This window comes from Camarhynchus parvulus, chromosome 4 (assembly GCF_901933205.1).
Source record: "Camarhynchus parvulus chromosome 4, STF_HiC, whole genome shotgun sequence".
Classification (NCBI taxonomy): domain Eukaryota; kingdom Metazoa; phylum Chordata; class Aves; order Passeriformes; family Thraupidae; genus Camarhynchus; species Camarhynchus parvulus.
Genome location: NC_044574.1, coordinates 18,769,745 through 18,792,359, shown reverse-complemented (window position 1 = coordinate 18,792,359; position 22,615 = coordinate 18,769,745). Strand labels below are relative to the sequence as shown.

Sequence of the window (22,615 nt, the reverse complement as noted above, 5' to 3'; positions counted from 1 at the left end):
TTGGAAGAATAAAATACAAGGAGAGTAATGTGTGTGAGGAGCCACAGCCTGCCAGTTGTTTCTCATCCTGCAAAACTTCTAATCATACTTTCTGACCTCACCCTGTTGCAGAGAGATGGGATTTTCCAATGTTCTTGAAGTGCTACACAAGGCTAGTAACTCAAAGAGATTGATGAAAGAGACTGATAAAAGAAAACACTCATTAAAGATAGAGCTTCAGGAAACCACCTCAACAGGCACCACTTCCCAGTGCTGACATCTCAGTGACAGGATATTGTGCTGAAGCTTTAGTTTGCTGCCTAGTCTGGCCCCTTCTTGAGACTCTAAATTGAGCAATTGTTTATTACTACTTTTAGAGAAAAGGCAACAGAAAGGTTTTGGTGAGCAAAGATACCTGGAGCAACTTATGCTGGATAGAAAGTGACATAAGCAATACTGACTTTGCAACAAATCAGCTAAGGAACAGTAAGAAAATTCATTCCAGAAGAGATGGTAACAAAAAAAAGAGACAATAATGAAGGGCTTGGGAAAATAATGTAGTTGCCAAACCAAAGTGAGGAATTTTCAGTGATCACTCAGGGAAAATTGCTATCCCCTTGAAACACCAGAGGTGTTCTGTGTAGCACCTAGAAGTCTCTTGTTCAACTCCCTCAGTCCAGTCATACTTGATTTATAAGATCACAGCAGTTTGCTATAAAATTCCCCCCCCCCCTTAAAATCTTTTACAGGTTGTTAAAGTTATCACTTCCCTTACAGTACATTTGAAAAATGAAAACAAAACTACCTGATAAAACGCATATCCTATAAATCCATAAAACTAGATCACAAATAAAACCATAACGGCCAATAAAAAGTCATTTGGATTTAAAACAAGAAACCAAACCAGTAAACCACAAATTACACACTAAAAATACCCCTCCCAGAAAAGCTCCATAACGTTAAGCTGCTCTCGTCTACTGGAAGGTGTCCTTGCCCATCGCAGGGGGCTGGAACTAAATCATCTTTGAGATCCCTTCCAACCCAGCCATTCCATGAGTCTGTGATTCTGTACTTCAAGCATCCTAAAATGTTCAAAACAACATGACATCAAAATGTAAGAAAAAATATTGTCTTAACTGGTAATATTCAAAACAGGGTATAAATTTGGACCTTGCTGAAGGTGCTGATTTTGCAAAAATCAAGCTGATTTGCTCTGAATTTACATACTTTCCTTGGAGTCCTCTGGAAGGGAAGCAAGAAAAAAACCTTAAACCTTTGATGTAAACTCAAGAGCTTGTTTCAAAATATTGTCACTTTAATAGAAACTTTGGTTATCCCCCCCAAGGCACAAAGTGCGCACGAAGAGTCCAGTCCAGTGTCATGCTGTTGAAGGATCCCAGTCTGAGAGAGAATTGGGAACACTGGAGACAGGTTTCTGTAAAAAGCATTTGCAGATGTGTGCAGGTGGGCTACGTTGTTCACTAAGTCACCTGCAGCTTTTCACTTGAACCTGAAATTACACTCAGAAATAGCCTGAGGAGCTCCCTTGTGAGTTCAGCCGGTCACTAGCACAGCTTTGGAGCTGCAGGGCAGAGCATCCCCAGACACAGCAAAGCTCTTCACCCCAGACACAGCCAAGTGCCACCCATGAACCAAAACAACAGATGAACAGGAGAAACATGGAAGGATGCTGTTCAATTAAAACAGACTTCACCTTGCCCAACTTGGATATGGCTTGGCAAGCTAGCAATGTCACTTCCAGCCAGATCTGACTGCACTCAGAGCCATTCTTCCCCTCTGCAATAGCCCTGGATATACTTTGTGCAGCAGAAAGGAGAGGCAGCCACAACAAACTGAATTAGTGCCACTGGTTGTTTCAGTGTTCTACTGAAAGTGGCTCGCCAAAGATTGGACAACCCCAATCCAGGAAGTCAAATTCAACTCAGACTACAAACTCAACACAGCAACAGCTGTGCTGCATGTGCTGCTGCCATGAGTACATGGCATGTTAGCACATCTGAGAGACATTATGGAAAAAAAATCAATGCAATCTCTAATGCAAGCTAAGAAAGTGAAAGTTTGGGTCTATTACAAGACCATAAATCTGAAAGTCTCTAGCTGTGACACAGGAAAAGAAAAACACAGTCAATAAACACTGAGGAAAAACTGAAAGTGTAAATTTTACTTACTTTTTCTGGGACACTGTCCCCTCCCTCTACCTATAATTAGCAGGGATATAGTTGCTGTGAAGTTCTGCCTTGGTTCTCTTTGAGGCAACCCAATTCCAACATGGCTACAGAGACTTTGGCAAAGCTTCACTTTAAGAGACAGCCTTTGCAATTAAGAGTTCCTGCTGTATTTGTTCTGCAAAGTCTGTAATTGGCACTTCTGCTGATGCATTTCATTTCAACAGATTGTAAACATTTTTCTTGATTTTGCTTACCACTCCTCTTTGAGTGTAAAGACATGCATATTTCTCCTGTTAATGCCATGAAGAGAATCAGATGAGTGTGTTTACTGACATCTTCCAAGCTGCTTTTAGCAGTAGCTCAGTATTAAGCTGGGAGGAAGGAAAGGAGGGAAGCAGTCTCCCTTCCTGAGGGAACTCCTTCAAGCAGGACTTTAGAACCAAAGGCTAACCCCGATTGGCTTTGCTGGGTTAAGGACAGGGTGGCACAGGACTTTGGCTAGAGCTGAGATTGTGCCCATCAAATGTCAATATACTCAACCACAACAGATAAGGCTGCTCCTTCACTCAGTACTGAGCAATCATGGTTCAGGTCAAGGAAATATCAGTAATATACAAAGATAAAATGCACTGAAGAGACAGGAAGGTGGGGACAGAATGGCTCTTCATTCTCTTCTGGCTGCAATTCCTTTCTGGTTTGCAATTTCAAGCCGAACATGCTCTCAGTGGTTTTGCTCTTGCTCCTGAGCAAGCCATCAGATCCCTCAGTTTGAATTAAGCATAAAAATCCTTAATAGAGACTACAGATAAATCAACATAACCCTAAACCCTGGACTGGTATTTTAAGTCTTCCAGAATCACAGAATCATCCAGTGGTCTGGGTTGGAAGGGACTTTAAGGATCATTTAGCTCCAACACCCCTGCCGTGGGCAGAGATGCCACTCCCTAAATGAGGTTGCTCAGGGTACCATCCAACTTGGTCTTGAACAGCCCCTGGGAGAAGGCATCAGATACATTGCTAAAAATATTTGCATTTAGTTCTTTCTCCCCACCTTAATACACTTAATAAGAGAGTTCTTAATACTGGGTCCATCCTTTCAAATTTTAAAAGGTACTGGCTCTATCTCTTTGCCTTGTTTCTTACATAATCAACAACAGCAATATTGCAAACTGTAAATTCAGGCAGCTCTTCCCCTAAAACAGCTTGTGAAGCAAGAAATTGAGATTACAGCCCCATCTCCAAGAGCAACAGCTAGTTCCAGGTAGCATGAGAGATCTCAGATGTTACTGCTGCAGTAGTTAACAGGACACATGCACCAATTCTAACTACGGATACCAAATACAGGCCACATACTAAGGAATTTCCATGCTTACAGAGATGGCTTTCCCATTTTGTCAAGGTTTACAAATGGGGTCTAAGGCATTTTTTAGGTAAGTTGTTTTTCAAAGTCAAGGAGCATTAGGACCAGCTATAACTTTTGTTATAAAGCTACACATCCCTTGTCCCCTCTGCAAACATAAATCTGTCATAAAGCAAGCTTTTGTTCACTATTGCTCTACAGCCATCTCCTGTCTTTTTGAGCAGTTCAACTGGCTGTTTATGAAGGAAGGCACAAATGTGCCACAAAATCCATGTAAGTGGGAGGCAATGGTACCACAGCATGTCCAGGTCGTGGAGCAAAACAGCACCAGCTGGTGAGACACCGAAGCACACACTTGGCAATGAGCCAAACGCTGGAGACATCAGGCAGAACAGGCATGGGCAAAAGGTCTGGAAAAGGGATTACACAGGTAAAGAGCAGAAAATAAAAGTTGTGTTAAGATTTTTTTTTAAAAAAATAGTAATGCCAAATGCAAAACAAACAGATATTAAAAAAGAGGCAGCAGTAAATGTTCCTTAGAGACCTAAAGATTTGTATTACAGAGTAGATTGTGTGCATGCTTGCTGAGAATATAGAGGTTTTTTTTTGTCTACAAATCTACCAGTAAATTATAACTCCCCACAGAGAAAGGTTGACTGAGCCTTCAGTTAGCATAAGAGATCAAAATGGCAAATGAGAAACCACCACACCCAGACACCACCAAAATCCTAAAATACTTCTAGATCAAATGCATCTTAACACCATTTGGAAAACCGTTGCATTAACACATTACTGACATATTTATTATTACAAAAATCTATCAGCCAATCAAATTTTTAAAAAGCCTGTCAGAAGGAATCAGCAATGCATTCAGCAGCACTGACCACTGGTGTGTCTGTGCTGTGTCACTGAGAAATGTACAATGTGCACATGGACTTACCCAAGCCAGCCACAAAGCTCCCACTGACTCAAGTTTATCCCAGACCTGGACTAGAAAGGTGCACAGAATAACCTTAAGGGAGATGTCTGACAGACATGCCCCTGTGACATGGGACACATCTGCTAACATAAATTCAGGAACTACTGGGGCAGAATAGATCAGATTTCCATATGCACATGGACTAAAACTATATAGCAGAAAACACAGCAGAACAATTACTTCTAAGCCCTTGATGTGACAACTCTAAGTTAGATCAGAAGCATAAGTTTCCTGGAAGAACACAAGGCCAGGTTTAAGCTGAGTGGGCTCCGTTGCAACAGCAATTTTTTTAGTAAGAGTTACCTGCTCTACACAGAAAATCACAGCACTTCTGGATGGGCATTTCTGTCTCTCCTGTCCTACAGCTTCACTGGGCCCTGAAACAAGACCATCTGTTGCATGAAAATGATGAACAGCAAGCAGCTTTCAAGGAGGTTGTTAGGAAAGGGGAAAACTTAAGTCTCCTTCAAAACTGAAAGCTTGTTTTACCAGGGTCTCCCCCAAAGAGATCAAAACCTTCAGAAGTCCACTTTAAAAAAGTTACTTAAAATAGTATATTTCAAAATAAAAGGATAAGTTTAGTATTTGAATTTTGCAATGCCAAATAGCAATTTCAAAAGATTTATTTTTAAAGCACAGAATGGAAATTTGGGCCTCCTCACAAATACAAGGTACACTCACTGTTCAAAGGAAGATCATGCATTACGCAGCATTGTTCCAAGAGCTGAGTTTTATGTCAGTTTAGAATGGCAGCTAGTAGGGAAGAAGAAAACATTTTAGATTTCTAAATGCTGTTTCTAGTTTCTACTGCTTAGCACTACATCATGCCTACAGTAACATATAAACTGCAAGTAACAGGATTATGCTGAGAGCTATGCACAACTCCCAGTGCTAAATCAGAATAAAATAATACATTCTCTGTTGAAATTTTTCATTACAAAAAATTCCAGATTGAGAAAACAGGCTTTCAGGAACAAATTCACAGAAACTAGGCAGGCTGAGATATGCAAACATTTGACAAATCATGCACTGCACACACACATTGCACTGAAGACTAAAGAACTGCATAGATTGAAATGCTGTGTTACCAAGGACAGATGTTATCCAAAGAGCTTTTAAAACTATGCATTTCATTAACAGTTGCTAAATTTTGGTGTGTAACTAGCCCTACACCAATTTGCAATTTTATGTTTTGGTTCTGCAGGAAACTTTCAAACCCACTACTAGAATACAAAGTCTGAGAAGCAAAAAATTAGGCCACAAGTTTGTTGGTTTTATATACAACTTTATTATATCTTTATAACAGTATCCAGGACTGAACAGACTAGCTACAAAAACTTCAGCTGGTATTTCTTTTTCTCTTCACCTATTAAAAATGGCAAATAGAAAAGCTTTCAAAGCTTTAGCTGGTACCAAACTGTGTACCAGACAGAAAAGAGTCAATAAATGTACTCTAGAACACAATCTTAGCTGAGAAGCAATACAGAACTCCAGCTTGATTCATGTGCTTGAGGAGGTATGGGATCCATCATCTCAGCAGCCTGAAGTCAGATTACTTTCTAACTAGTTAGATGATCTTTCAAATGTATCACTCCACATCACTCCCAGTCCCAGGGACAGTACTGATAGTGTCCCTGCTTACTGTAGCAGCCAGGATGAGTTTGAACTTGTTTTAAGTATTTTCTGTTCATTCTTCAACACAGAATTTCTTTGTGCCATTAAAAACAGTATTTACAGTTCAGTCCTGTCGCTTTTCTATTACCAAAGCCTATTTCAAGGATCCAAACTTGTTTCATGTTCTTCAGTTTCATCAGGTAGTTCCTCAGCAGATGCATCACACACATTGCCCTGGCCATCTGCAGGCTGATTTGGCTCATCAGGTTCCCCAGCTGCAATCTGAGTTGTTTCTTCTTCCTCTTCTTCCTCAACTTCCCCATCATCCTCTACATCCATCTCAAACACCCTGATGTGGCGGAGGTTCGAACTTAGCTACAGAGACAGTAAGAAGTTCCTGTTAATGACCAAATAAGTAAAAACACCAATAGGATTTTAATTGTCAGCCAATAGCTTTGAAAATAACCTTCATCTTTGAAATGAAGGTTTCAAGGAAAATAGCAACTTTTTTATTGCTCTAGAGGCTGAGAAGTGAAGCAAGCAGATCTATTACCTTCTGTTAAAGTTTTTCCATCCTGTGCTATTATGGTATGACTGTATCCTGACACACTAATAGCAGATTATGAAAAAAATAATCTATTTGTTAAAAAAAAATAGAAATTGGTAACTTTTAGGTTACCACGTCAGTCAGCACACTTCCTTTAATAGACAGCCTTTTTCAGAGATACTGCACTTACCACACAAGAAACTTTTCTAATGCCATTTACAGAAACATACTGAGCTTTCATGTTCTCCAGCACTCTCCACTGACTCTCTAAGAAGACAGTACGTGTGGGTATCTCACCGCTTCGCTCATCCAGCCTGCACAGCAAGGAAAAAAGCACAAAGCTGCTTCACAAGAAACAACTGCAGTTCTAAGAAAAAACCTCCAGTTTCTTATGTCTAAATTTCATCATATGCAACAAGTAGATAAGCCTCTGAAACCATCATAATGCTGCTACTATACTCTAGAGCAGGAGATCCAACCGTAAAGACACAACACGTTCCTACCGAGTTAAAAACATTACAGCAGGCGAGAAGGGAGTTGTAAAGTCTGACCTTCCCACAAGAAACAGCTGTAGCAGGATGTGGGTGGCTTTTTTCAAACCTCTCCTCTGCACAAAGAGAAGTTTCCAAACACAGTCCTGGATGCAGTGCCTCCCCTTACACAGAAGTTTGGCCTCCATGACCTTTCAAATATGAATCATTACCCCACTCACAGGGATTGTATGAAGACCCTCCCTACCTATTACAGCAGCCAAGATTAGTTTGAACTTGCTCTTAATATTTTCTGTTCATTCTTCAATACACAATATCTTTGTGGCATAAAAAGTTAATTTACAGTTCAGTGTGGCTCTTTATTTTGAAATAAAAGTGCATCATCATAAGCAAATCACCAGAGAAGAATGGGAGAAAAGTAAAAGCAAGGAATACACAGCAACTGAAGGATTGGATTCACTAATTGAACTTCACTGGCCTTTGTGTGTGTGTTCACTTTCACCTCTACCTATGCCAATGCAGACAGCTGTACCAGTTCTGATGTTTTAAGGTCAAGCTGACAATATTTTTAAAGGTGGCTACCAGGGAAAGATCAAGAAATACCTGTATATTCTTATTACAAGACAGAGGTATATGAGCACATATGCTGAAAACATCCTAAATTTAAGTATTCTGACTAGCAAAGTCAGCATCTTCTAAGGAAGATTTCTGATTCTGCAAGGTGCCTTCAGCTGATCCAGCCAGGTATGGAAGTAGTATCAATATGAAAAAACCCAAAACCAACCTCCCAAAAACCACAAAACAAACTATTTAGGAAGCTTCCATCCCCCCATCCTGGCACAAAAAGAGTTTCTGTCTTTAAAATATTTATACATGTGCAAAGTATGAGTAACTGTACACAATTACAATATTTGCTTAATTTGCTTTTCAGTTCTACGTTTTCAGATTTGCTCAAGGTTTTTCAGTACCTTTCCATAGAATCCCAAATGAATTTCCCATCTCGGTCCTCATCCGTATATACTGAAGATAAAGGCAGCTGAGCCAAGACTCTCTCCTTCCCCTCTTGTTGCACACTCTCTTTCAGAACTACAGTTACAGTTTCATCATCATAGAAGTGAGCATCCAAACAACTGTAGCATCTATAGGAAAATAATTTAGAAAGCATCAAATAATATAAGAGAATGCAGAAATAAAATATGTTGAAGTTGTTAAAAAGTATTCAGTACTTAACAACGAGCTTCATTGTAAATAATAATAAAATTACAAAAGAGGTCAGTTGTGCAGCTATGACTGAATGATAACCATAACCTGGCAGACTTCTGCATCATCTGAAGGGGAAAATAAAGCAACTCACAAAAATTTCTTACTAGCAACCTTCACATTTCAGATGAAACATGAGAAACAGCAAACATAAATACCAAAGAAAATTTAGAAATACTGCTGAAAGTTCTGAGGGCAAATCACATCTGGCTTTTCTACTTGAAAAGGATGAGTTGAGTTTACCATATGCCTTGTAAGATGGCTACATTCAGGCATACCAAGCTTTACCTTACTTAAAGAACATCACAGAGATAAACAATACTTGTTTCCAGCTAGATTTGTTTCTTACACATGTGTTAAAGCTTTAGTTTTCAACTGGAAAATAAAATTTACTTGACTTTGAGAGGAAGTGGAAAGTAGTATTTGCACTGCTCTGCAGCTTCATGCACCTGTGCCATTTCTTACACCCTGATTTGCCCAGCTGAGTTAACTTCAAAGGTAACAATGCAAGAAAACCAACAGGAAATATGATTTTTAATTCAGCAATCTGCAAGAAAAATCAAATATACTGACCTGGAGTCTGAGCTCTCATTCATACTGTTGTTCAAGAAGTTTCCAAACTCTACTGCAAGAATCCCATTACTGACAGACCTAGAACAACAGAGTTAATTGTCTCAGTGACAAAAACCTTTCCCTTCACTGAGAATCCAAAATCTCTAATGGCAACTGTGGTACAAGATGGTGTAAAAGCCTATCTAAGCTCAGCACAATACATGGCTACAAGCCAAAATTATGTAATTGGTGGATGGGCACCTTCTAAATTCTGCTCCTCAGAAAAACATTACTAATGGAGTCAAATGGAAAACTACATCTGGCTTATGCAGAGAAAAGAAAGCCATCATTAAATTACAGACTGCAAGACATTAATCAAAGAATGCTATTTACAGTAAGACAAAGCAACAGAAGAAGCAGGATTCTTTGTAATTTTTCAGAAGTCTGCACAAATAAGTAATTCTGTTAGCAGCAATGTAATGGAGTCTGATTTTTTCCTTATCCCAGAACTATCTTGGGTCTTGAGATGAGATTTACTGAGTGTAATACAACACAAACTTCTGGCGCAGTTTCCTGCTGCACTTAATGTACTCTTCATTTTCTCTAGTATTAAAGAGACATTGTATTCATGGTGCTCATTCCTTATTTTTACAAATAGATATAAATTTTAAGTGTTTCTGTACAAATGTGGCAAAACTCACACACCACTTTTTCCCTCTTTTTGTCTTACCTGGAAGTATCAGTATGTCTCCTCAAAATGTGTATTTTAGAAATAGAATTTTCTAACATGGTGAAGAGAACATAATGTAAATTAGATGTTTTGTCATTCCACCTGCAATGTGAGGGAAGAAATGAAAATTTAGATCAAGTTTTAATAACCCATAAACTACAAGGAACAAGGAATAGGAACAATGAATAGCAGCATACTTACAGAAATGGTAACTTAAATAACTGAGGTGTGGAGTCTTCACTGCAAAGGAAAGACAAAACAGTTTATGAAATGCTACTCATGCATGAGTTTTAGCTGCACATTTCTTTAGCTGCTTTTAGTAATGAAATACCTTTGAGAAACTTTGTAGAGAGATATGCAGACTGCTTGATGCACTGACTTTCCAATTACATCCTAATAAATAGAAAAGAAATAGTCCATAAAATACAGGCAGTTATTCATAATTATACATATTTTTAAGAAAAAAAACACCCAACCAACCTACCAACAACATCTGAGTATATCTACAAGAAAACTCCACCAGTATTTATCCTGGAATAAACATCTGTAATGTAAATACTACACACACTGTGTCACTTCACACATTTGTTTCATGTATCTCCATATTAGACTAATGTATTGCCAACTGACACAGTTATCTGGTACACAGCACACAGACACACATAATTAACATTAAAACCAGATCCCAAAATCATGTGAACAGAATATGTTTAAAAAAAATCCCTCACTGTACTTTCCCCGGCCAAAGGCTTGAGATATCCCAGCAGTGAAGCTGGACTCTACCCAAGTCATAGGCACTCACAGGCAAAGATTAAAGCTTCAGGCCTTGCTAAGCACGACTGTTTCCTTCAGTTGACCACTATCCCTAAAAGAAAGTAATAATTTGTAAAAACAGAACTTACTGCTGGCTTTTGTAGACACTGATCAATGACCCCTTCCATTTGCCTTTTGACAAAATGCAATGATTTCTCAGGATAGTAGGGAAACAGAAGTGGGCTTTCTGTAAACAGACAAAGTTAATTTGAAAGATGCTTGTATCTCTATAAAAACATAATACACCACTATTAGCTCTAAAACCAGATTTTCTAAAGACTATTTTCCAAAGACTATTTTCCAAACAAAAACGCTACCATTTCCCCCCTTTTAATTGAATTACATAGGCAGAAAAAGGCAACTGTAGCAAACTCTATTATGTGCAGCTTATGCTGTCAAGGTTTTACAGTCTTTGGTTTCTAAAGTTGAACTAGAATAATTGTCACCATCTGCTCATTATAGTCTCTTACTTCCTTTTCACCACTAATTAACAAAATAGTCTCAGACTCCAGTGAAAGAGAACAAGTTAGGACACTTCCCACAGGTACAATCTAAGCATAACTATCACTTTCTTGAACTGGAATTAAGATATCCCAAAATAAACCTCTTCAGGGATTCCTTCCAAGCCAACACTTCTGAGACTGGTACAGAAAAGATGGGGAACTCCCAATATCCAGAAAATGGTAATTGACTGGGTAAGCAGCTACATAAACGCTGTGCAAAATAACAAGGCCCATTTATTTTATTCCACTCAGATGAAGACCAATGAGTAACACTACAGAATAACTCAAAAGCATGAAAAAAGATAATTCTTCTACATTGGTTACATTCTGCATATATCTTGCATTCACTTCTTTTCATGAAAGCATATTACCTTTAAGATGAGTACTATCTTTAAGAAAGTTAAACCATTGGTTTCCCTCTGTATTAGGTGGTGATACAAGGTCATCATCTTCATCTTTCAAGTACTAGAAAACAAACACATTTTTAGGACTGTCATTTAAGAATAGGGAACATTAGAATTCACCTTCACTATTACCCCTAGCAAGTATAGTAAACATTTCTTGGTAAATAAACAAGCCATAGTCTTATAACTAAATATTTCACCCCATCTAGAAACAAGAAAAATCAACTATTGTTTAAGATCATGTGGTGATATTTCCCTAAGAAAATTATTTTTAGATTAAGTCTGAACACAAATGTTCTGAAATGCAGTGATTAGTGCCATACAGATAACCAACATATCAGTTTTACTGAAGCTTGCTTTTAGAGTTTTACTACTGCTGCAAAATATTTTTGTCTTCTCCTAAAAATACAGCATGTGTAAAGTGAAACAATGTTTTAAACCGTCATTTTCCTAATAATAAGGTGAAACAATTTACTCTTTTTTACCATTACTGGTATGTGCAACACAGAGAAAAAAAGGCAACACAGAGCAAAAATGGAAACAGTGGACACAACCTTATAAGCTTCTATATCTAAGGATTTTCTCATTTATTCTTTTTGCATTTATTCCTTGGTTCTTACCTGGCCAACTCTCTCCACATTGAAGTATTTTCCTTTACGATTGTAAAGTTCTGGTGCCTAAAAATAATGCAAACAAACCCATTATTTAAACACAAAAATAATGAGAAATAGTGAACACACAAAAAGATGATCAAATTATTTTATTCTAAAATTTTTCAGACTCAGCTATTGTCAGCAAAAACACAGCCAAATCATGTACTTGGAAAATGAGTTTCACTAACCTCATTGAAGTGCTCAGTAAGAAAATCGGCAACAAATGTGATATCTTTTTGAGTCATCTAAAAGGGAAAAATCAGTGAGAAAAGCAAAGGGTAAGAAACACATTTCAATGAGCACAGAATACATAATCTATAGGCTGCACAAGCACAGCTCCCTCAGCCTGTGCTCACAGGGCAAATATTCCAGCCTCCAACCTGCTTTGGGAGTGCTGAACTCATCCCAAACCATTCTTGTCTTGTTACAGGATGGTCCCAAACTGAAGATGCAACCAACAAGTGCTAAATAAGGACAATAAGTGCTTCTCCTGGCCATGCTCTCATTACTACAGTCCTGGTCACCCGTGCCCACCTTTGCCAGGGCACACTGCTGCCTCATGCCCAGCGTGCACCCAGTGATTCCCACATCATCTCAGCAGAGCTGACATCTTCCCAGCCACATGGGCTCCAGCAGTGCACTCACAGGGGGTTAACCCACCCCACAACAGAACCTTGCATTTTGTCCTTCATGAACTGCAGGGGGTCCCTACCTGTCCATTCCTAGCCTATCTATTTCTGGAAGGCACCTCTGCCCTCAAGTGAGGGCAGTGTAATGGTGGCTGCAAATTCAATGCAGGTGTTATTGTATTATTTATATATTATTGTGTTGTTATATATTCCCTCTCCTCTATGGGGGGATTGATAAAGATATTAAGATCTCACTCTGGTTAACTTCAGCATTCAGGGTGCATAAAGAGCTGCTATACAGAGGCCTTGCATACCCAGCGTACTAAATACAGCAGTATTAGCAAAGAAAACAGAAAAAGTAATTCAAGCACAACAGCATATTAGTGTCAATGTACAGGCATCAACCTTCTCAAAAAAATGACACAGACACTACCCTTATAAGTTCTGGAACAAAAAGGAACCTTGAATTCTGCTTTCAAGATGAGCAGAATATCAAAGGCATCACCATTTATCGGCAAATGTGACCATTACCTTGTTCAGCTCTGGAAGCACATGATCTTCGGACATCCTCAACATGGCTGAGGGAAAAATTATATTCTTATTGCATTACCACTGTTTTCCTATTATCCTTAATTTTTCACATGTATGTAATAAGACATTGCTGTTAAAAAAAGATTAATTCATTAGAAGCAAAAGAGCCTGGGATGAAGAATTACAAGTTGAGACTGAAATTAGGTCTCTCTAGTCTCACTAGCTTACATTACAAATCTTCAAGAATTTTTATCTTTAATCTTCTCCAACTGTATTCTACTCTGTATGAGACTGAAACAAAATTATTATGAAAAAGCTCGTAAGAATTTGTTCATGTCCATACTAAGAGTACTAAAATGGATATATGTAAAATACATGAAAACTGTCATGCTCAGAAAAATGTGTTTTAAGAGAATGGCATGGGATTAATTTTAAATCTGCAAGGCTTGGATGAAGTTCTCTGTTTACTCTGAAATGAAACAAACACTGAACGTAACATGACAGAGAACTTAGGCAGTCCTGCTTTCTGTAATTTTTAAATTAGAACTATTATATTCCTGCTAGTAGGTGCTAACACTGCATATCTGGTGCTTCTACAATATCTGGTAATAACACATTTTTGTAAGGTAGTTCTAAAAAGATCAAATAGAAGTTATAAACTTATTCATAAACACTCTATAAAAACAGGCAGGCTAAAATACAGTGTGTTTCACTTCCTTCTAACATTTTCTCTGCAGCTATCCAAACACAACTGAAGGTAGCTACTAAGTGCAAGTGGACATTCAGAGACTGTAAGGTTCTGTGCAGAACCTTACAAGTAAGTAGGCTTTCACAGGAGAAAACACTAAGTAACAGAGTAAAAGAAAATAAGGCTGCATTTTAAGTTTTGTGTAGACTAAAAAAAAGTCCTTTATTTTTCTCCAAATCAAGACCAGCAAATTGCTCATGAAGCAGCAAACAGCTTGGAGCAGTATTACAGGTCAAGTATATGCAATACCCACTCTGCATATACTAAATTTAATTGAGAACTGCCAAATTTATAATCTGTGTTTTTATTATTATAATTACTCTTGCCTTATCAACTATATCCCTTTGTATGTCCAAAAATTTTCTATGATAGAAAAAAAATAGATGGTTATAACTCAGACTGGCCTAGTTACTTGTCTGCATTTCAATGATTACAATATAAACCAGACACTGGATGATTACTGTGTGACCAATCTTACCAACATAGAGCCATCGGAAAAATGCCTTAAAGTTTTTCATACTACTGTCGATCACTCTAAAGAAGAAACAAGAAAATAAATTACAAAATCTGACTGTTAGAAGCTACTTCATGCTTAAGTCCAATCTTTACCACAGAAAGGCCCGCAAGTTCTGTCAGTTTATTTCAAAATGCCCAATGCAGTGCTTCAAGCAGGACTGTTCTTGTGGTATGAGTCTGACAAGCAGGAAGACAAGATGAAAGCTCAGCACCAACAGAGGAGTCTTGCTCTCCCAACCTCCTCTATTCCCAGCCCATCAATCTCCTCCAATACAAGACTGAATAGGAATGCTTTTTAAACTCTGCAGACTTCATACTTACTGAAGCAGCTCATTTGCCTTCAGGATGAAAGAACCAACAGCAGTAATAGCCTCTGTAAAAAAAAAATAAGTTAACCATTATTATTAAGCTTTCAAAAGTGAAATCAGAGCAGGGAGGTAGCACACACTCTACTGTACCATCAATTCCAGATGCATCTAATCCCAGAGACTCATATTTTTGTTTCCATAAAGCCATTCCTTTCAATTCACTCAAGTGGTATAAAAGTGCCTCAGAGCCACTAGGAAGGCAGAGGAAAGAAGCAGAATTTTTTATTCACACTCTGGAAATTCAGTGCTGTGCTGGATGCTACATTTTGATTATTTAATGCACAAAGTGCAAAGCTTTATAAGGTGGTCTGACGTGAACAAGAGGCATGGTATCACTTCAGAGAAAGACAGATATTGTCTCAATGACACATAAAGTTAGTGTGAATATTTTGCACAGATCCTATTAAACACACCAGGCAGCAATTTACAGGTGATGTACTATGAAGATTTTTCAAAATATTTCACTAGTTCTCTACTACACAAAAGTAAAATGTTTTGCCACGATCACTGTTTCCATACCAGCTCACCTACATAGAAAGCACCACCAAGACAGCATATTGTCTTTCATCAAAGCATATAATACGCCATTTAATCTAAAATTCATTGGAAATTCTGTGACTTACCTCTGCAAATGACTTATAACCAACTTCTGTATACTAGAATAGGAAGACTCTATGGACTGACCAAGTTTTTTTAAACCCTGTTAACAAAGAGATACAATAATGATCTGTAAACATAAAAATGATTAAAAGATATTGAAACAGATTAATTTAGTACGTTTAAAAAAATGTTAACATACCTTTACTGTCAGTTGGTTCATTAGTAATGCCTGAAGTTCCAGACTGAAGAAGGTAGGGAGAGAACCAAATAGGCATTTCATTTTGTGTTTCAACATCAAGTGCAAAGGCATACTCAGATAAAACAACAGTAACTACCTTGCTTTGCCCCATAACAACAGCTGCATAAACTCATCCTGAACAGAAGTGGTTGTATTCTTTTCCTGTCAGTCAAAATGATTGAAATAGATTGGTGAACAGATTAAATCCAGCCTACCAAATTATCTCACAAACACTCCATATAAAGTATTTCAAAGAACCCACCCATATCTTTGAATGTTGAAATCAGACTACTGATCACTCAAAATTTTCTGATCACTGAAATTTCTCCAGTATTTCAAGTTAATTTCAACTGCATTACCCAAAAAAATGCTAAGCAGTTTGCCACCAAGAATCTATTCTAAAAAATAAGCAAATTACAGGATTCATTAATTTCTGACCATGGTCAATGAATACAAAATTTAAGCAAATCCAGTATCATCTTAAACACAGATAATTACATGTGCTCTATTGAACTAGGCTGTAAGTGTTGTTACTGAACACTTACAGTGATCAGTTTATCAATGACTTAAGTACAAATAGCCCAGCCTTAAATAGAAAGGAACTGATCAACAGCTGGACAAGCTGAAAAGTATGATTTTAAAAAAATTCAGAATAAATAAAAGTACCACAATACAATTATGCTTGATTGTACACAGGTACCTTCAGCATCAGAGCACTTGACACACAATAGCTTCCAGGCTGCCTCTGAACTTAGAGACTCTTATCTGGAGGCATCATGCTTAAACATTAAGATATGCAACAGACTAACAACAGAACTACTGCAAAAAGTGTTTTTCCAAAAGGATGGTTAATGCTACAGTACCTGTACAAACTTTGTTAGTCGTGAGTCCATCTGCATCAGTATTTCTTCCCATGCTTCACACATGCATGTCAATGACAGCTTTATATACTGTAATACAGAAACTGGCATTAGCATTATTTCCTTTCTTCCTTTCAACAACACATTCAACAAATGAATGTTACAATATAAAGGAAATATACACTGTAGATCTTATATAAAATTTATTATTAAATTCCAAGTTGGAGCTCTACATCTAATTAAAACCAACTCAAGCTTTTTACAAGAAAACATTGGTGTCACTTGCATTAGAATGTCAAAGCCTACAGAACCACAAGACTAAAAACATGGTGTAACACAACTGTACCTGTAACAGAGTTGAAATGTGAGTAAACTTCCGGGCCATTCGAGTTACCTCAGGTAAGTAACTTGATAATAGACTAGTGTCCAACTATAACAAATGAAAAAAACAACAGTTAACAGATGACTTGTCTTTTAACAATATATAGATTACAGAAATTAAAAGACAGATTGGAAGGACCCACAGAAAATCTCTTCGTTCTCAACTCCTTAAGGTTGATTTTAAAAGGAAAATAAATTAAATTCAAAGAAGTAATAACTATTTTTAATACATCTATAAAAACCCCTGATAAGGTTCCACATTTTGGAGCTCTAACTAATAATTTTAAGGGTGACTGTTCTGGAAAGATAGGATAATCAAAAGCATTACTGTTATGCCCTTGTGTGCAGAATGGAGAAAACCTGAATAATTGTCACTGCAGTTGAATAAATTCACGCTATTCTAAAAGAAGTATTTTGTAAGAATGGCTCAGATGAGCATTGTCAGTCTCATCGGTGAAACTGCATATTAACATTACAAATTAAAAAGCTAAACTGGGGTTAATTTCAGAATGGCTGGAACTGGTAGTTTTTGTTATAATGGGAAAGCAATACAGCTACCAGAACGTAATTTAAAAAGCAGTTTTCCTTTTAAAAAACGTTTTTAAATTTGTTTACTTACCTGAAAATACATTATCTCTGCTTCGCTGTCTGGAGAGCTTTGTATCTCTGTAATAACTGACAGTGATTTCAAATCACTAGACAAACATAGTCCACGACAAGAACCTGCCACCTGAATGATTCCAGTTTACAAGTTAATAAAACATTTCATTTCCTCTAAGACATATTTACTGCTCTAACACACTGACATACAAAGATAACTGTGTTCAATGGCAGGTAAAAACGAAGTGCAATTATCAGCTACTGCTCAGGAACAAACCAGCTCTTTTTATCATGTATTAACAGTGTATTTTGAAACAAGAGTTAAATTTCCCAGTTACAAGGTCTTTCCATCAATAACCAACAACCCAATCAATTCATTTCTTCAAATTCATGACCCCAGTTTCACTTATGTGTAAGCATATGTATATTTTCACTCAAATCAGCTGTAGCTTGGTATATTATGAAGAAAAAATATGGAAAGGAACCAAACATACCCCATTTACTGTAGCAATCTTGAACATTCCATAAGCATATATCTCAATAAATCCTGAGCTGCCACCAAGGACAAGAGCATTAAGTCTATAAAAATAGAAGAATGTGTTGATAAGCATATTGAAAAAAATTTGAATACACACATTCTTAATACTTAAATTCCATCCCTGCACAAAAAGGAAACATTGTGTTACCTTCCACGATTCAAGAAATTAAAAAACTAACAAATTAGCTTGGATTTTATTGCTAAAACCTGCCTCTAACACTTATACTAAGAGTATTACTACATTAACTGAAAGAATAGGAAAGAAATAGCACAGTAGAGTCAGAGTCCTTTTTCACTAAAAGTAACAAGTTTCTAGCAACCTTCCCCTTACCAATGCAGTCTGCAAAGCATTATTACAAAGCCACTTTGAATTACCCTGATTACATGCAGAGTGAGTTTGTCACACTCACTCAGTGGCATCCCTCAGCACTTCAAAGGCAATGAACCTTTTGAAATGGATGCAGCAGCAATAACAGCCACAGAAGTAACAATAGCATCAGAAACAGAAACACAGTTCAAAGAATACAGTCTGGGACAGACATATCTATGTTTTGCTCACTTATTAACACCAATGTGCTACACTGGCTTGGGAAAAAGCCTACAAATACAAGAAAATTAACTGCAACTTCTGCCTGTTACATATCTAAATAAATATACATTGACACAGAATATTTCTGTTAAAGCCAACACAGAACTTAGAAAAACAGTATCTTAAAAACTTTTGGTTTGATTAATTGAGCAGATGAAGAGAGCAGAGAGAATCCACAAAGCTCCTACACCACAAACAGCTCACTCTCTCCCAAGCAAGCAAATCCTACTGTAAGAAGAGCTATCAAGTTTTAAAGAGGAGTAACTGGTGATAGACAGAGATGCAGATTTGAATTAAGGAGGGTGGCTCAGTGTGGTGAGACTGTAAGGAACAGTGAAATGGAAAAAACAAGGCACAGAGTTTAAGTGCCCCCCTCAAAAAAGCAGCACAAGGCACTGCACAAAGCCAGTCTCAGTCTGCTAAATTACACTTCCACCAGCTGCGCTTCATGTGTTCCCTAATTACAGATGTTTATTTTAAAGTAACACTGACACAGCTAGTTTCAGGGCTACTTCTAAGTCTAGATTTGTCACACATACAAACCCCCAGGAATTCTCTGTATAGAACAAGCGTTCAAAAATGTCTCCAAGACCAGCTTAAGTAACACATAAATCAGCCTTCAAACGCACCCCAAGAAATCTGCTAAGAAGATACGACACCAACAGCAGTTACAGATAAACTGCCTTATAATCCCTCTAAACTAAGGAGAAAAGGTGACTGATGGAAACTTTAATATACTCTTTGAACTTTATCTTTGTACATAAAAAAGATATTCCATATAATTTCTCTGAGACTTAAAAAAAAATATGAATAATTTAACAGTAAATTCAATTATCTATTATTTTATCCCTTTAAAAAAGCAACTAAACAAAAAAGCTCAACCAACAACCCACAGCCAGAATTTACCTGACATCACCCAGAAGCTTCATAATCTCATCTGACTTTTCTTCACTGAAAATACAAAACATCTGATTAGGGCTTATGTAGTTTGTCTCAATATCAGAAAACAAAATAAAACGGAAAAATAGGAAGTTATAATATGACAAGTTCTTACCTGAAAATTTTTGCAGTGGTACTGTAACTGAAAACAAAATAATTACTCTCAGTAACAATGATCAGACATCTGTAGAGCATTAAAGAAATAACCAAAATAATGACAACAAATGACAAATGGTATATCCTCAAGCTTACTAGAGTAACACTCACTTTTTTGGTAGCGCTGGTAATTTAGGCAAAAGGAGGTTTGATTCATCTTCAGCATTGTAAAAGGAAGTGAGAACACTGAAAAAGACATAATATTGTCTTTATTACCCAAGCTGTAAAAATGAGAAGAGACTTTCTTTTCAATTCCAGAGTTAAGAGTATATATTCAATGCATTATATATATCAAAATTAAAGATGTCAGAGGATAATTCTTTATGGGACCTTTAATAACTTATCAAGTGATCAAATAAAATAACTGAAAATATTTTTTTATTTCCAGCGAATAAAGTTTGTATCTGCTGGCTCAGAGGCTTGTCACCAAATCCTTCATTGCCTGTGAATCAGTTACTGTCAGAGGCTTTCTGTTTAAACTCTCTCCAAGCCTGCAGTACAACAGGCTGTACATGCTAACACTAGATTAAGCAAGGAGCTCTTCAGAAAAAGCAGAAGATTATGCTGAAATTTAATGTATTACCCAAAGAACCACAACACTAAGGTATCAGCACTAAAAATAAGCATATGAAAAGTGTCTGTTCTGAAAAAAGGAAAATTTTAGCCAAGTGGTGAAAAAAACCCACAGCTTTGGAAAACTGTATTACATTATGTGACTGCTTGTAACATTCCAAGTATAAATTATCAGTAAGGTGGCATTACATGGCTCGTGATCTATTTCTTTTCAGACTCACCTGCTTTCCTCAGTTACTTCCATCCAATGCATGTAAGTAATAGATAACTCCACAGAGAAGGAGTGCAAGCTTTCAGGCTTTTCTACATCACACAGAATAATCCGCTTGGTATCAGCAAGGCCAAAAGCCAAAACTAGAGAAAGACAAGTAAAATGTATAAATAACCAATATGCAAAATGTGTATCTTACACTGACCTAGAACTGAACATGCTTCTAACACTTCTAATAATAGCTCTGATAAAGTAGAGGCTTCCAATTTTGCAAACTTGAGTCCAATATTATAGATAACATTGTCCACTAGAAAGGTTTGGTGAACAAAAAACACAAATTAGGAGTTGCCAAGCAACTTTTGCCCCACATTTTTCTTAACTTTCTTCATCCATAATAGCAAATAGCAGGCAGAGGTTTCTGTATTTACTTCCTTCTAATCACAGGTAATCAGCTTTAAAAGAAGTTTCTTGAACTCTTCAGATGCCATCATAACAATATAGTTTTTATCCACATGTCATAGAAGAAGATTGTTCCCATTCTCCCACCTCCAGTAAGCAAAAATTATCTGATTTCTGGCATAAGTTTATTAAGCTACTAATTTCAACATTATTTCTATTAATAAGGAAAATGCTTTTTTTTTCTTCTCTGGTCTATAATTAGAGCAATTTTAGCCTACGAAGTTTTGCCTATGGTAAGCTAAGCTTTTCAATCAATCCTGATCAGACAGCTTCTTTCTCCCCAATAAACTTTGTAGTTCATACAAAATATTCTGCTTAGTTAGGAGGTTGAAATTTTGCTATACCCTGAAAAGCAGCATTTGGCACATAAATCTGGCTTACAAATCTTTCTTGCAATTGCATTCAACAGTGTTAATCTCTCTACTGTTGTGAATGAACCTACATAAAATTAAGCCACCCTTCTCTTCAAACACAGTTTACTTGAAAATTTCCTTCACAGATGAGAGGCATCATCATTCATGATTTCCCATGGGGTTTTATCACACCATATCATCTCATATACTTAACATTACTTTTGCCATCTGGTCTCCACGCAAGAGCAGTCACTTCTTTTCCTGTATTTTCATTTGGAGGCAAACTCCACACACGTTGAAAGTTTGCAAGCCGATGAAGTAAAACCTACAAAGCAAATGCATTAAAGACAAACCACATTCTCCCATTAATAAAAGTTTGTAAATCAGTTCAAGATGCACAGTTTTTTATCAGTTTTTAACTCCTGTGTTTTACACACCACCTGCTCCTCTAGCAGATAACTCACTCCTATGCTCTTTTAGAGGGCAGCACAGTTTACAACAGTACAGAGAAATAAGCAGAGCCTTGCATAAGGATACAAGCTCCTAACCAACAGGGGTTACCCATCAGCTCTCTAGCAGACAGCCCAAAAGCACGAGTGCTGTCTTCATGCATGATCACATACTGCAGTTCCGGCGGGAAAAGTACTTAAAATTAGATTTAAATAGGAACTTCCATGCACTTTAAAATCCCACAAACAAGCGAGGAGTGCATCATACATGAATTTGTTCGGAAATCAGAATGCAAAAAACGAAGGAGCATTCTTAAGACGTTTGATTTACAAAACTGCTATCCTTAAATGCCTGGCCAGGCTCACAAGAAACGTGCCCCAGGTAACGGCAAAGGCATCTGGGCCTGCAGGGAGAGGCAGCGCCCGTTCCTTCCGTGCCCCTCACCCGGCACCCGCACTCACCTCGCCCGCCCGGTTGGCCAGGGCGATGAGGTCCCTTTTGGGGGACCAGGACATGAACACGACCTCCTGCGGCAGCTGCTTCTCGCCCACCTGCCTGAAGGCGGGCATGGCTGCGGGACTCCGCGGGGCCCGCCGGGCCTCTGCTCCCGCTTCCGGGGGCGGCGCTTCCCGCCGCGGCAAGGAGCGGCCAGGAGCGGGGCGGGCCTCGGCAGCGGGCGGGCCTCGGGAGCCGTGCGGGGGATTCTGGCAGCGGGGCGGAGCCGTGCGGGGGATTCTGGCAGCGGGGCGGAGCCGTGCGGGGGATTCTGGCAGCGGGGTGGGCCTCGGGAGCCGGGCGGGGG

The 22,615-nt window shown here is 37.9% G+C and overlaps 1 protein-coding gene across 1 annotated transcript; it reads right to left on the bottom strand.

The window, feature by feature from the left end:
- Window positions 1–5,775: 5,775 nt before the first annotated feature.
- ANAPC4 (anaphase promoting complex subunit 4) lies at window positions 5,776–22,490 on the bottom strand. Its single transcript, XM_030948031.1, has 28 exons — window positions 22,275–22,490; window positions 21,583–21,688; window positions 20,562–20,694; window positions 19,879–19,953; window positions 19,727–19,753; window positions 19,579–19,623; window positions 18,040–18,124; window positions 17,565–17,675; window positions 16,911–16,994; window positions 16,568–16,654; window positions 15,802–15,866; window positions 15,666–15,708; window positions 15,490–15,566; window positions 14,957–15,057; window positions 14,820–14,871; window positions 14,461–14,516; window positions 13,235–13,281; window positions 12,263–12,319; window positions 12,042–12,098; window positions 11,389–11,482; window positions 10,604–10,701; window positions 10,033–10,094; window positions 9,903–9,941; window positions 9,702–9,803; window positions 8,993–9,070; window positions 8,128–8,298; window positions 6,859–6,982; window positions 5,776–6,496 (listed from the first exon to the last, which is right to left on the bottom strand). The coding sequence occupies exons 1-28, from the start codon at window positions 22,380–22,382 to the stop codon at window positions 6,281–6,283; spliced, it is 2,400 nt and encodes a 799-aa protein (XP_030803891.1). The 5' UTR covers window positions 22,383–22,490; the 3' UTR covers window positions 5,776–6,280.
- Window positions 22,491–22,615: the final 125 nt, after the last annotated feature.